Source organism: Micropterus salmoides, unplaced genomic scaffold (assembly GCF_014851395.1).
Source record: "Micropterus salmoides isolate LMB-PRFRI ecotype aquatic unplaced genomic scaffold, ASM1485139v1 Ms_hic_scaffold_2, whole genome shotgun sequence".
Lineage (NCBI taxonomy): Eukaryota > Metazoa > Chordata > Actinopteri > Centrarchiformes > Centrarchidae > Micropterus > Micropterus salmoides.
The window spans coordinates 5,163,633-5,179,625 of NW_024041150.1; the positions used below are offsets into that span (position 1 = coordinate 5,163,633).

Here is a 15,993-nt window from a genome sequence, read left to right on the forward strand (position 1 = left end):
GAGCCTAAGTCCCTCCTCTTCCGGGGGACCACCATGGGACCTTACTTCGGAAACAATATGTACGGTAGTCAACCGCAAGAGACAACTAATTTTTATCCCGTTTGAATGGTAAATTTATAATATACATTTGAAAGTCAAGAAAGTTGCAGTTTGAAGAAAATAAATAATAACAAAGACCACAAACGCAAAAGTCGCTTGTGTGACGTTGTAACTTTTTCTCTCAGTGACTGAAGCTAATGTTACTGAAGTTAACGTCAAAGAACTTACAGGAAAGGATGATGTGATAAAAGGACTGAGAGTAGTTGGATTAAACACATCAGGTTAGATATATTTCTGCGTGGAACATAGATAAGTTATCTAGTTAGCAGCAACCAAGCAATAAATGTTAGCTACCATTACAATGCTAACATGTTGGTGATGTATATTGTGCGAGACAAGAGACAAGAAAATTATCTTTTAAATTGACAAACATCATGTGTGTAATTCAGGGTTCAGTAGCTACAAAAAGGATCAAAAAATAAGTTTCTCTCGCAATTGACTACTACATATTTTTTTTCCGAAATAAGGTCCCATGGGCCGGAGGCGGAAGCGAGTGACTTATGCTCTCTATTGCTAACTTGACCGCAGAGCCCAACATGTCCAAAAACAACGATAAAGGGTACCCAGGGCTTTAAAAAGCAACACCAAGGTTTCTTGACCAATGTGACGAGCTGGGAGTGAGAATGTATTGAAAAATCATGTATTGTCCCACTACCTGTTGAAACCATTGTGGGGGAAAGAGAAGGAGAGTGAGCTAGAAAGAGAGAGAGAGAGAGATCAGGTGGTAAAAAAGTGATTGTAAGTTTTAGTGACCTCACTTAACTTAAGTAAGTTCAGCAACTTAACCTACATAACCTATCTAACTTAAATAAAAACATTCAGTGTTGACTTCTGGCTCCACACTACTCTGTTTTTGTTTATAAACGGAGTTTTAAAACAAATATGATCTTCATTCACAGCAGCATTTTAGCTGCGTATCATAGTTAATCTTCGTCTACATTAAAACGACATCTAGTGGCCGTTCATGTACACTGGGCATGCGTGTGCCCGTGTAAACATGAAACAGATGGTCTACTCTATAGTTACAGAAGATTTGGCGAAAGAATAAAGAAATAGAGATGAAGAATCACACCAGATTTTATTTTGCATGGAACGATAACGAGCTGGGACTGTTACTGAATGTAACAAGGGAGTTAAAAGTGGCTGTGGCGAAGGGAAAACAGACTGGGAGTTGCCACAAAGTAAATACGGTGACATGCACAGCACGTGAGCAAGTGTTATTTGCACGGTACAAAATATTTTTCTAAAAATTCCTAAACTAAAACTCTGTCAGTAGTATCGTGTTTCTACTTTGCATGACTTATGAGACCCAGTCAGAGAGCTAAACATGAGCGTCTGCGTCATTGTTTCTAAAGTCTTCTGTTTTTGGCCGTCCGCACTAAAATGCTACCCGGAGTTTAAAACGAAAAACGGGGTCGGCAGCGTTTTCCTCCGTTCTTCTCCATTCTAGGTTTTTTGTTTTCGCCGTTTTAGTCTTGACGTTGAGGGGCAAACGAAGCAAAAAGGTATCCGTTTTAAAATGAAAACACAGTCGTGTGGATGGGGGCCAAAGTCTGGTTTCTGGTCCATCATCACCTCCAACCAACTCCTCACTCTGTTAAATATCCTAAAAGTGAGAATGGGTTGATCCACCACTCAGTCTGTCTCAGTTATTCGACCGCTCTGCTCATAGCGCTCAAGTGTGGAGATAGGTCTGGCAGTGCGAGACTACTCTGCTCAGGACTACTCTAAATCTTTTGGATTTTATTGAATATGTAGGAAGGTCCCATTAGCTAGCTGACTCTGAGCAGACTCGGAACCAGGGCCTAAAAACCTCCCAGTGGTCCAAAGCTCCTGTGCTAGCGGTGTAAACATAAACACTTCCCCGGTCCTCGAGCTTCCAGTCCTGGCAGAGTCAGCTAAGATAATAGAGCCCCTAGCATTACGGCTAATTGAACTAACCTTTTTCTAACCTAATTGTTGTCTCACTTTTGGTCTGAAACAGTAAATTCATAAAATTTAGTGCCCCATATTTAGCACACTGGCAAGATAAATATCAATATCAACTTTATTTATAGAGCACACTTAAAACAATTAATAATTAACCTTGCTACAGTAGTGTGTTTCATTGTTATTGGAGATAACACATAGGGTGGTTGTATCGTCTGCATACATGTAGATGTTAACATAGCTGTGGTGGGATGTGAGTTGGTTAAGCCTTATTCACACTACACAATTATAATCCCGATTTGCCGGTGAGCTCGGTGACCGTCAGACTGCGATCAGGGGTAAATCATCAATTGATGCGGTCACCAGTCGTTATGTGTGAACTACTCAAGATGCATCAAAACTGCTCCCAGACGCATCGCTGACACATCGCAGACGCCAGACAGATATCTGGCATGCTAAATATCTGGAGGAGTTGGGTGACTCAACATCCACATCCAGCCAATGAGAGCAGGCAGCTACTTTTTCACTACAAAACACTTTTTACTCACCTTCAGCACTCTCTGTAGCACAGACGATCCCTGCTATCTGCGTATGCTAATTCATTCTTTCACACAGATTCTTTGTCTTTATAATTGGTATCTTCAGAATAACAAACAGCTGGTTCATGTGTAGGTTTGCGTCATTTCCTGTTTCAAATTCCAAATAACCTTTTTCTAACCTAATTGTTGTCTCACTTTTGGTCTGAAACAGTAAATTCATCAAATTTAGTGCCCCATATTTAGCACACTGAGAAGATTAGGCAGTGCGGGCCATGACGGATGACAGAACAACTCCCCTAAAGTGAACCCCACCCCTCCATTTTGGCAGATGGGACATTGGATGGGCCAAACAAACAAAAAATATCTTTTTGTCATTTTGGGTAAACTATCATGCTTTTGTGTGTAGAAGTGTTCATTTTCCTGATTAGTTTTGATTAGTTATTTGATGCTATAAAAAGGCTGAGCCCTGTTTGTGTATGGCCCGGACATCGATATCGCAGCTTGCCCAATCACTGCTGCACAGTCTCTGGCTCCAAATCCCAGAAAACATATAGAACTGGAAACGAGTTTAATAGAGTAGGTCCCCTTTAAAGCACTTTCAGGTAGATAACTCCAGCCCGTAGAGGGAGCCAGTGAGTCAGTTACTCTTGGTTTCATTGTTTTGTCACTTGTATAATGCACAGCATGTTCATTTGGGTTGTGTTGAGTTGCGTCCCCTCTTTTGTTCCCATGCACCCTCCCATCAGCTGACCGGTCGATGACCTGCGCAGCCGGTGGCACCGGAATGAACTCTGGCTCAAAACGATGCAGTTCACAGTGACTAAGCGTCCATCAGATAACGACCTTGGCAGAGCTACGGGGCCCTACAGCGGACATAATTAGGCCAGGCTGTTTGTGTCCCATTAATTTTCTGCCACATAGCTTCACCCCATTCTCTGCCTGTCAATGAACGCAGTCAGGTGGAGGGTGGAAATGCCTGGTGACCTAAGCGATGGCCTCAGTGGTGACCTGAGGGGTGACCTCACTATCAGTTTTGTGTGTAATGAGTTCAAGATATGAAGTGGAATTGTTATCGGTTTGCTATAAATACCTTGGATAGTTCCAGTACTACTGTTACTACAAAAGCAGTACTGGAAGACTCCACAGTATTAGACTTCGTAGAAGCTTCTAGGTCAGTTTTGGCATTGTGTCTGGTTCCCGAAGCATTTTGAATTTGCCATAGCTCTAATTCACACCTGGCTTCTTCTCTTTAGTAACCGCTGAGGCTCATGGGTATTTTAATATTTAGCGCCAGTCGCCATATCAAACTGACAGAAAAAAGATTTCTCAGTACCAAAATTTTAAAATGATGTTTACAACGTAAACTTAGGACCATGGTTACAATCATGGGGAAAATTGAGGATATTGATAAAAGAATCATTTACAGTTACACTAAAAGAGACTTATGTGAATAATGATTGTTGGAAAATGTTTTTTAAATATCATCAGACCTTTTATGGAAAAGGGAATGACTGAATTATTTTATTAACGTAGTTCATTTTAGTCAGTGATTGAAGCATTGTCCACGACTTTGTATGCTACATTGGGAAAACAAAGACGGGTGTAACGGCACAGTTACAGCAACATAATCGAATCACATCAGTTATCAGAATAGAAAGCCCAACATTTTATATATAGGTTGACCAGGGGACAGTAGATGGCTCACGAGCCAAGGAGTTATTGATCAAGATAATATTAGGGGGGGAAATGTTTTTGAAACAGTATGTTCTGGACGGGAATGACTCAAGGAATCTTCCGGACGGTAATGGCTAATTGGAAGTGACCTGAGTGGGATCTAAAATGATAAGGGATTTTGTGGATGGAAGTGGGATGCCAGTGATTTGGACGACTTGCTGAAAGTCTGCTGGAGTCTTTTGTGAGTTTGGCTGTCTAAACTTCTTGAGCTGATGTAGACAGAAAAGTGCTTACCGGTCTATTTTTATAATGATGCGTTGAGATCCCATGAGTGGATTGCAGATGTGGTTACTTCATTTGAAAGAGGCAGTCTTTAAATGGGGTTGCCATTGATGAGTTTGAGGGTTCTGCAGTGTGGTTTTCTGTAATCGACAATAAGTGTTTGAGATAAATATCAATATCAACTTTATTTATAGAGCACACTTAAAACAATCAAGGTTGACCAGGTGCTTTACAAGGTTGGGTTGAGCTATCTAATTAATTAACCTAGCTTCAGTAGTGTGTTTCATTGTTATTGGAGATAACACATAGGGTGGTTGTATCGTCTGCATACATGTAGATGTTAACATAGCTGTGGTGGGATGTGAGTTGGTTAAGCCTTATTCACACTACACAATTATAATCCCGATTTGCCGGTGAGCTCGGTGACCGTCAGACTGTGATCAGGGGTAAATCATCGATTGATGCGGTCACCAGTCGTTATGTGTGAACTACTCAAGACGCATCAAAACTGCTCCCAGACGCATCGCTGACACATCGCAGACGCCAGCCAGATATCTGGCATGCTTTCCTCAAACCTCCCATGAAGGTGTTGAGGTTGTCGGGGACTTTTTCTGACACTGTCTAGGATGAGTGTAAGTTTTTGATCAGTCCAAACTAAAAAAGTTGATGTTTGTGTATAACTTAGTCTGTTCAAAAAGGTTGACACACTAAATTAATCCAACAATATTATGACAAATGCCATGTCAGGAGTTTATGCTCCTACATATTCTTGTCCAGGGTATGAGCAGGAAATGACAAACCAATAGTTATCATCTCAGTGCGTCATTACTGACACTTTCATAGAGCGTGACAAAGCGTAATTATTTGACGCTAAAAGTACCTTTCAGTGTAGCACAGCTACAGGGTTAGCCTGCATAGAGTCAGTGACTTAGGTTTAGGCACTAACATTTGTGATGGTTATGGTAAGGTTTGGTGGCTTCGGGGGGCTGTGAACACCTTTTAGCACGAACTAGCGCTAGCGAGACGCCCCAGAGTGTCTCATATAGACGCATCTGGGAGCATATCACAGGCGCTGAAGGGTACCTTTAGCGTCAAATAACTACGCTTTGTCACTTTTTCTGAAAGTGTTGGTACTGGACGCCCTGAGATGACATTGGTCTGGACAAACCCATAAAACGACAACTGTTTTTCTTCATCTTCTAATTTACTTTTTACATCAACTGTACAGCAGCTACATCTGATACACACAATGAATGCATAAACAGGACAAATATATACAGACTCCTTAAAGTGGAGAAAGTGCTATCTCCTTCCACAAATCCATCCGTACATAAGATTTCACAGCGCGTCTACTAGGCTTCGAGACCAACACAGAAACAGTCCTTAAAGTAGACCAATGATAACAACAACAATAATAATAATATAATAATAATAACATTACTCTCAATATATGCTGCTCTAAACAACAAAATATTTCTATGTTCTAGCAGTGAAACAAGGTTTTATGGAGTGGCCTTAACATTACAGGTTAGTGTCTATTCATAACAGCAAATATTGTTACAGAGAGAGTAAAGTTTCAACAGAAGTGATACATCTGCATTTTAAATACAGCTTATTCATAATGCTACTTCATTTGATACACACAACATAATATGGATATATATATATATATATTACATTCATATTTTTTTTAAAAACAGAACAGTTTGAATGTATTTTGACATTGAAGTTCATGAAGTTTTTGGTTGTTGGGATTTCTGTGTCAAAATCAAGTGCAAGTTCATCAGTAAAAGTGTTTTTTGCGGTGGAGATCATTGCAAAACATTAAAACTGAGATAACTAGATGTGAGATCAGTGTCTGCTGTGTCTAACATGGGTCTTTAAATATTTTCCAAAATTGTTTCTATAGCAGATCTTTTCACTGCATTTCTGGCCTTAATCAAGTTCTAATGAGAATTGTCACATTATTTTCAGATTGATTAAAGAACATTTATCTTTCTGTTTTTCCACATGCAACATTTCCATGGAGCTGGCAGGCCTCCAGTGGCTTGCTCACAGGGAGTTCAGAAAGGCAAACGCTGGTTATAAGAGGCAAATGGAGACAATTGAAGGATTGAAAGACAAAAAAACAAAGAATTGTTTTTTTGTGAGTTTTCTGAAAGGCTGTCTGTGAATCTTAAACGTTTTGTAAATGTAAGAAGTGAAATACTTGCTCATTCAGCACAGTGAAGATACATAGATGTCTTTACTGATACACACTGATGTAAAAGAGGTACAAAGCACCAAAACTGAGTGGATTTTATCAACTATAAACCACTGCAGAAGTGTGTATCACAACAAAATGGTCCAAAGCATTGCTGGCAGTTTTGCATTGCATGTTTGTCCCTGGACCTGGAGCTAAGATGGCTTCATGGAAAGGCCTTACGTGTGTTCACTAGGCACTTATTGTATGCGGGTCCAGTCGGGCTTCTCCAGCTGGACAAGATAAGTATTGTAGAGCCCACTCTCATTGTTGCACCATACTCTATGTTGACATTTCAATAAGTTAATGTGCATTTACGGACTACAAGAGGCATCAATATATTAAATTGCTGAAGGTGAGTGGATTTTACTGTACCTAAACCACTCTGAAGTGTACATGCAGTCCATTCAAAGGGCATTTCAAACCCAGAGCAAACCTAGATCTTGTTTGAAAATAAGCAAAAGCTTCATAGTTTTCTCACTGATGTGCACTGCCCCTTCCATACATTAATAACTTACAAATGCATGTTAACGAAAACGATAAAAACGCTGCAGGTGAGCATACCGGGTGGTTAAAATTGCAATTGTGCTGCAACACAAAGCGGTTTCTTAGATTTTGACTGAACCACTGAAGAGATGAAGTGCTCCAAACCAGCAATGTAAACCCCTTCTTCATGTCCTTGGAAACAAAGAGGGTGTCTGAACTGCACCATCAGGCCTGGTGAGGTGGTTGTCTCCCCTCTTGGGCTTGCAGAGTTTTTCCAGAAGCAGACTGAAGGTTAAATTGTCTCTTAGGTGAGTTTTTTTGTCTGTATTTGTCTCTAAAGTGGGTAGTTGTATGTGAAATGCACATGCAGTCCATTTACCGGGTGCACTATTGGCACTGTCTGCATCTTGGGAAAGTTCTCTGTGGCCAGAGTCCATTTGCAAGTCTCGATCAGCTCCACAGCCAGAGTCTTTAGGATGATCTGTGCCAGTTCTTTCCCCACACAGCTCCGCACACCACCGCCGAACGGCACGTAGCTGAACCGAGCAGACCGACTCTCCTCCCGGTCTGGGCCAAAGCGGTCTGGGTCAAACAGCTCCGGGCTCTGGAAGACAGCAGCGGTCTCATGGGTGTCCCGGATGCTGTACATTACACTCCAGCCTTTGGGGATCTGGTAGCCCTGCGAAATGATGACAGAAATCAGTAAATATAAATAAAGATAAATAGGATTATTTTTACCAGCAAATAGTTTGTTGCATTTTAAAATTTAAAGTCTGCACAGTCCCCAAGGTTCTAAGACTCTTATCTTATATAAGACTCTATAAATAATCTGACAGGTCTGTAGCACAGAAAATAATGAAATTACAAACGTGTGGATTTCAGGATTTAGAGATTTAGGGACCATGAAAAATAGCAGCAGTATATTTCCTTTTACAGGCAAAGTTGAGTGGAAAATATGCTTACTCAAATGAGTTACATGTTGTTGAACTTTTATTTTTGATGTTTCTAAGAAGAAAACGTTTTCTCTCATTTTTCGTTTTCAACATCTATTCATTCATCCATTCACTCTATTAAACCAGACTTCTTTATAGCATAATGCCAATTATCTGTGCAGAGGTAGGATTCCCTTGTTTAGTCTTTAGGACGATGCACTTGAACGAACAGGCATAATGACATATTCAAGACCGCGATTCTCAGCTATTGGGGTTTATACCCTGGGAAAGAAATAAATGGCGCCACATGCACTACAATAGTATTCTCAGTCGTTTTAAACTTCAGTTGTCCTTTTGCAATAAACACAGCAAATTGGGGGCACACTGAGGCCAGGGCAGGGGCATTTCAGGATGAGGGATGAGGCCATGTCAAGGCAATTGCTCAGCAAAGGCCATGCAATTCTGTAGCAAAGGTTTTTGGCCATCCAGGCGTGCTACATGGCCAGTGAACAAAAGCGGAATTAAATTAAAGTGAGAATTAGTTTTCATCCAGCATGAAGAGATAATTGAAGATATCACCAATCTGTGAACAAGACTCATTTTTGCTCAGAATAAAGCTGCTTTAAACTCACTCACAAATTCCTTGAGTCAATCAGACTGCTGATAGTCCATAAGGAGGACCTGTTGAGCTATTGTCAGACCAATTGTACTCGCTAAGCAAAAAGGAAAGTAATAATAGCAGCACAGAGCCCCCCAGGAACCTGTACTGTGAAGCGATTTTGGAGAAGTGGAAGTACTGGGTATTGCAACTTCTGCGTCCAATGCGTGGTGACAGTGGCCAAAAAACAAATCACAATGATTGGAAAATGTAGCAACTATAAAATGGTAAATACGACCATCTAGAATTATTTTATCCCATTGATATGTGCAGGGAGCCAACAGGAATTTAGCCAGCTCTGCCACTGAAAGCTTCAGAAGTGCATGCTCTACACTGGAGAGGGACTCTACTGAGCATGCATTACATCCTCTGCCCAGGAAAAAAACCCAAACCAAAGGCCTATCTGTAAGGTATATTACTGCCAGGTACTTGAACTTACGTCTAATTCAAATGTCTGCAGGGCTGTCCGGTAACCACCGGAGACTGGTGGTAGGAAGCGGAGGACCTCTTTGATGACACAGTCGACGTACCGGAGCTGGCTCAGCTTGTCCAGGCTCAGATACGGTATATGAGACTGGGACTGAGGAAAACCGTCACTGTGATTCTGGTGATTCTGACAGCCTCCGTTCAGCAGGCAGGTTGTCTCTGTGTTTGCGGCATCCTCCTCTTTCTCCATGGTGACCCCAATTGGGACGTGACTTCTGTGGGATTCGTAGCCAAGTCCCTCGGCATCCAGCTCAATTCTGGCCCTCTCCGTCACCGCTGGATGGCAAAGAAGCTGGAGAATCAGTGACGTGGAGGCGCTGGCTGTGGTGGAGTGAGCGGCGAAGATCAACTCTACTGCTGTTTCCTGCAAGGAGGGAGGTGGATAGATCTGAATGTACTGGTTTAAATGAGCTTGGCAAAAGAAGATCCTGGATGCCAAACCATATTGGGTTATGAAGCAAGATGTGCTTTCTACCAACCATGTGGTGATACATTTTTAGGCATTCTGTTTCTACTCTGATTTACCTTTTTGTTACTTTAACTCATAGTATCAGCATGTTCACTGAGTCATAGTCATTATGTCTAAAACTGAACCCTGAAAGAATCCTCTTTTTCTCTGAGCATAGACCTTTAAAAGCATCTCTCGCTTGTGCACATGGGACCAGGCTGCACAGTATCAGCCTGATAATCACCTGATCTGAGCATTGGGCACTCTATGACTAGTTTGACAACATCTTCAGTGAGCTCTGTGACACTTTGCATGGTAGTACAACACATTCTCATCTCAATGTGTCATAATTGACGCTTTCAGACAGCATGACAAAGGATATTACTAAAGGTACCCTTCAGTATTGTATGCCTGTATCTAAATGTTGTGTAGTCAGAATCTGAGGCTGCCACAGACTTTCCTGAATCTCCCACATTAAGTCTGAGTCATGTTTTAATCTGGTACCTTGAGCTCCTGGACGCTGAGCTGATGGCCGTGCTCCTTGGAACTGGAAAGCATGTAATCAAAGGCGTCATGATATTCCTCATCCGCCTGCTGCCGCTCCATCTTTTCCTCAATGATTTTCTCCATGCTGGTGTGCAGGATTTCTCTGGCTTTAATGCCCTGCACAGAAAACACCCCAAGAAATGTCATTATTGGTTCATTATTTAGTAGTAACCGTTCATTTGATATATAAAGTTGTAGATTACATTTAGCATATTATTGTGAGTATTTATTCTAATCACTACAATGTATTTAATTCACTACTTGAGTGCTTATCATCTTCTTGTCATATATATTCAACTAAATAATAGTTTTCTATCAGCAGCAAAAGAAAGGTCACAAGCAATGTTTTTCCTCCATCCATGACTTTTGTTTTTGTATTGCAAAAAAGACGCAAATCAAATGATTAGTTATTAGTAATCGGTCACTGGTTACTTCGTGCTCGCTCACCTTGCGTAGCCCACTAAGCGGAGCATCTATGGGCAGCGAGAAGAGGTTGTTCATCAGCTGCTCAAAGATTTGGGCCAGGTAAACTATCCGCTCCTCCTCCATCTGCAGACCCAGCAGGACCCTGACGGCGATACGGAACGTCAGGGATCTGGCAGCACTGTAAACTTCTACGGTACCCGGCTCTGAGCACCACTTTGCGATTTCAGACTTGATGACGTCCTGCAGCCGGGGCAGGTAGGACTCCAGAGCCCCCCGGCTAAACACTTTAGCCAGGATCTTGAAAGGGTTAAGGAAACAAAGAGAGAGGTGTCATAAAAAGTTATAACCTTGTACACGACAGTCAACACCTTTCTGTAAATACTCGCTGAAGAGGAGGACAGGGTGGGGGTGAGCTCGGACAGGATAGAGGTAAAGGAAAAATGTAGCAGATAGGAGATGAGACACGACAGGGTGTATTGGATACGACATGAATTTAGCGTAGGACAGAATGTAAGCACTGATTAGGTTTGGATAAGATGGGAGTTATGACAGATTGAGGAAGAGAAGAGAGGACACTGGATAGGAGAAAGGGTTGGATAGAATAAATAAGGGAGTCGGTCTCTCTACTTTATTTAAGCATTTGAAAGTTTTCTTTTAATGATTACTTTGGTTTATATAATGGCCATTAGATATAAATATTCCAACTTTGTTTCTAAAGGCCCTTTTCCTCTGCACGGTACCAGCTCGACTCGACTCGCCTTGTTTTGGTTTTCCATTGTGGAAATGTTGTACCTGTACCTGCTTCCAGGTACTTTTTTTTGTATAACCTCCGTCGACGTCCCAAGCGAGCTGAGGCGAAACTAAAATGTGACGTGAAAACACAGCAGACTACTGATTGGTCAGAGAGAATCGTCACTATTCACTGCGTCATCATTGCGCACGCCTGACAGAAGCCGGCAACAGAAAGCTTTATATTTTACAATTTTCATACATTATTTCATCCCTAAATCCACTTCTGAGAAGTTTTGAGGTGAGAAATCAGCTGTGTAGATTTCGAATATTGACAGTTTTACGAGAAGTGATGGCGGAACAAAAATGTGCTGGAAAGTTTTCGGAGTTGAGGAGCTCCGCAAGTGGCTGCGGGGGAAGCCTGCGGGAACCCGCGGGAGGAGCGTGTGAGGCCGGCCAGCCGCCCGCTCACAGAGCCCTCTGCTCCCGCCGTCACACAGAGAGTTGAGCTGGCACTGGTATTGGAACGGCATTAGAGGTCAGATTTGTGTGCTGAAGGACTTCATCTTACAATATTAGTCCTTTGTTGCTATGGCCAAAAAAACAGAGGTGGAACTGTGAACAGAAAACACCCCATAGTTGCTCTAAATTCAGCGTGGTAATGGCAGAATTTGAAAGTCTGTGATTGGGTCTGTGATTACTGGAATGCACCTTAGGTGTCATTGACTTGTTTCTCAAGTTTTTATGTCAACAGTCTTGAACTTCTGACTTCAAGCTTTAAAGTGCTCCAACTGTCAGTCACCTAACACTGTCTATGCAAGTAAGGAATTGGATATTTACTAAAACATAAGTCCTCCCTGACTCAGGATCAGAAACAGCAGAGAGAAACATATTGACCTGCACAGACAGTTTGAAAGTCTAATTGAACCCTGCCAGCATTAACGCTTTGCCTCTAATTCCTCCCCCCCCCCCTTCTTACTTTTCTCTTCTTCTTGTGCAAGTCTCCGATGGAGTTGACCAGGGTGTTGGGTCCCAGGATGATGCGGGTGCTCTGGGGCCACTGGGTGCACACCAGGCTGTGCTCGCCCAGCAGGATCTTGCGGATGTTTTCTGCGCCCGTCACCCGGATGACAGGCTTCCCCAGGAGGTGGGTCTTAAACACGTTGCCATGACGCTCTCTGCGCGAGATGTGGAAGTTGGAGCCCTGCAACGTGAAGAAGAAATTTGATATTTTAAACAGCCGAATGACTTGAAGTTATCAAGCTACAAAATGCATACTTTATTGGATCATTATATTTTAGGTACAGTCGAAAGCATTTCCAGATTTCGCTTCCTTACATGCTCCAGTACCTTAAGTTGGTCCAGTTTGTTTGTTTGCTGGTTAGAGTTTTTAGTGACAGTTTGTTGAAAAGTTACTCCAGGGATGTGTTGTTTGTTGTGTGCAAATCCAGTTTACAATGTGGGGGTGGGGGGAAGAGGGGTAAATGATATTTCTATTTTAACATTAACTATGTACTTAAATAACAAAACATAGTATCTTATTATTGCCTCACTTGATTTATGTTCATTGTGTATGTATAGATGTTTTGGGTGTCCACATACTTTTGGCCAAAGCGTAATAACAGGCATTTTATCTTCATCTCTCTGCTTAGCGATCAAAAATGTATTAAGAATATACTGCCAGTTGTAATGGGACATTTGGGGGGGAAGAATTAAAAAGAAGGAGAGCAACACAAAGAAAACCAGCAACACGCACGCATCACGTGTGCTGTTGGAGGAGCTCTGTCGGAGCCGAAGGATAGTAAGGACAGAGAGATGAGGGGATGAGAGTGCATTCTTCACTGCTGAAGAGACCGACAGACAGAGAGGGGGGAGAGAGAGGTGGAAGAATTGAACAGAAAAACGTCTGTTTTTGCTCCGGAAGAAGGAATTACGCACCGAGCATCAAGTCCGCACATGTCGCATTAACAACAGAACTCAGCCTGCACAAGAATCTGCGGAGCTTTTCAAAGCTTCCCGCGCGCTTCCAGATGCATCACCAAGATTCTGGTTATTAACACATTGTGCAGCCCTCCGGTGTTTACCTCCTTTAAATTGTAAAAGTGAAGCAGCATGGGATATAAACCCATGAGTGATTAATAAAAATAAAGAACTGCACACAGAGAGACGCGCAGAAGGCTAATATATTTTGGAACGCTTGTAAAAAATCGAAAACTACAGCAGCCCAAACGTATCAAGTCTCCCTTCTCACCTGGAAAAGCCAGTGGAAAGTCTCTCCGACCAGCGGCCAGCCCATGGAGCCCTTCGGCAGCGGCAGGCTGCTCTCTTTGTCCCGGGTCAGGCTCCAGCGGAGGCTCCACAGCTGCTGGGGTCAGCGCCAGCAGCAATAGCGCGGACAGGACAGAGGTGAGCGCGGTGGCCAGGGCCGACAGCACCCCAAACTGGGCCAGGGGTAACATCTCCTCCAACCTGGTTCGCTTCCCAGCATCCACCTGTGCCTGTGCGTAAAGGCGCCCGATCAACACTCTGTGGGGCGGCCGTGCGCAAATCTTCTCCGTTTAGTTTCTCCTCGTTCTTCTTCTCGAACGTAAACTCTGTCCAAATAAAAATAAAGGTCTGTTAGCTCAGTCTGGGTGGTTTTACCATCAGCTCCACAAGAAAAGGCAGAGAAAGGGGGAAACGGTGAACTCTTTCTGAACTCATCTCTGGGGGCAGCCAATGGCTGAGAGCCGTTATAAGCTGTTATTACAGCAAGTTAGTGGATAATAATAATAGTAATCATGCAGACTGGAGCCGGGCCTCCAGATTCATTCCGAGATAATACACTGGGTTTATATGTGTATCATTATTCTCATTCGTCCTCTTATTCTCATGTCCCTAAATCAGAGAAATTGATTTAGATGAAAACCAATAGTGTCTCTTATTATTTAATTAGCCGACATAAAAATATATGTTAAGGTGTTTTCGTAGACAGACGCACCTCCAAAGGAAATAAAACTATAATCAGACCGGATGGATGCGCCTGCACTGACTCATATTTGGCTCTGGATGAACTAAAGGAGAAACGTGCTTCTCTCCGTTGAGAAAACTCTCCTTCATTCCGCTGCTCCTTCAAAATGAGGAGTATCTGTCAACTATTCCAAATAGTTTTACAGGTTTACATGCGCCGGCTTGTCTATTAGGTTATGCACCTTTTATAGGTACAGTTCAGGGGGCTCAGCCTCCCCCGGGCGGCCCGAGGTTTATAGAGCAATGGCAATAAATCAGGTTTTAAAAAAGCAGGATAAAGGGGGATTTGAATACAGTAGGCTACATTATGGAGCGGATTAACTGGCCTGGTAAAGTAAACTAGAGGTGAGATGTGGGGAAGCGATTGGAAACGCAAAAAGTTAAACAAATTACTCACTCTCTCGTTATCCCAGTATGATTAAAAGAGTTTCTGTCCGGAACGAAAGTCAAACAGGAGACTTACCTCCAATCAGTTTCCCGTCAGCAGTGAGAAAAATCCCAGCGCTTTTTAAAATTCGCTTCTTTCTCGCCTTCTCTGCCAAACCGGTGACTATTCCCTCCACAGTGAGCGGGCTGCGGGGGATTTTATAGAAAAGGCTGCACGGCACGATCCACCTTCAGCATGACGTTGGTCTGAATATGTTAAAGAGGCTCGTTCATTCACGGACGCGGAGCGGAGAGAGAATTAAAAAAAGGAAAACGTTTGGAGATCAGAGCGGGGGGAGACGCAGCGGTGCGCTTTGATAGAGAGAGACTGCGCGCAGGAGAGAGAGAGAGTGTGTGTGTGGGGGGGGGGGCGATCAGATGCCAGCCGAGAGGGAAACTCGCAGGTAGCCAATCAGCTGGGAGCGGGTTCAGTTTTTCAGGTTGGAGCTCGGCTTCTGCTTCAGTTCGCCGCATCCCGACTGCCTGCAGCCTGCTGTTAGGTTTAGGAGGAGAGAAGTAAGGGAAGAAACAACGCAGGGGAAAAAATATAACACAGAATAGAGTCTAGATTTCAAACCAGCAACTTAACTATTTTTTTATTAATTCATTTTGAATCGAATTAGAAGGAATATTTAAAATATGCTGCAGTCACTAAAGTCTAATACACAGTTTACAAAAGTATTTGTGAAGTTAATATAGATGAGGAAAAGGTTGTTGGGGGTTTTTTTGGAAATAATTCTTTACCGAGACTGAATGAACAAATTCAACAGGTAGAAATAAGTCCTGCACCTTTTTGCCCTCTGCGGCTTCCAGAGAAGAGGAGGGAAATATAGGCTGTTTTCACCCGGAAAAGGCCAGATGCAGATATTATAGGCTACCCAGACTAGTCCAGAGAGGCCTAAGATGTACGCCACAACAGTCAGTCTGTGCGTAATGCTTTTTTATAGTTAATGTTTGTCTTTTTAAATTTCTTGTAAAGAGGCTGTGGTCTCCTCGGGGCAGCGTCTGTCCACCGAACCAACGGCATGATAAAAATGATTGTTTTTTATATTAGGCCTCTGACAAAAAACAAACAAACAAAA

At 42.6% G+C, this 15,993-nt stretch overlaps 1 protein-coding gene across 1 annotated transcript; it reads right to left on the reverse strand.

Annotated features, from left to right (window-relative positions):
* Nucleotides 1-5,715: 5,715 nt before the first annotated feature.
* On the reverse strand, nucleotides 5,716-15,193 carry LOC119913391 (cytochrome P450 26B1). Its single transcript, XM_038732809.1, is given in 8 exon segments — nucleotides 5,716-7,930; nucleotides 9,281-9,691; nucleotides 10,280-10,438; nucleotides 10,769-11,044; nucleotides 12,456-12,680; nucleotides 13,728-13,844; nucleotides 13,846-14,070; nucleotides 14,949-15,193. Coding segments are annotated over 7 exon segments (1,623 nt in total). The 5' UTR covers nucleotides 13,936-14,070; nucleotides 14,949-15,193; the 3' UTR covers nucleotides 5,716-7,585.
* Between the last annotated feature and the right edge of the window lie 800 nt (nucleotides 15,194-15,993).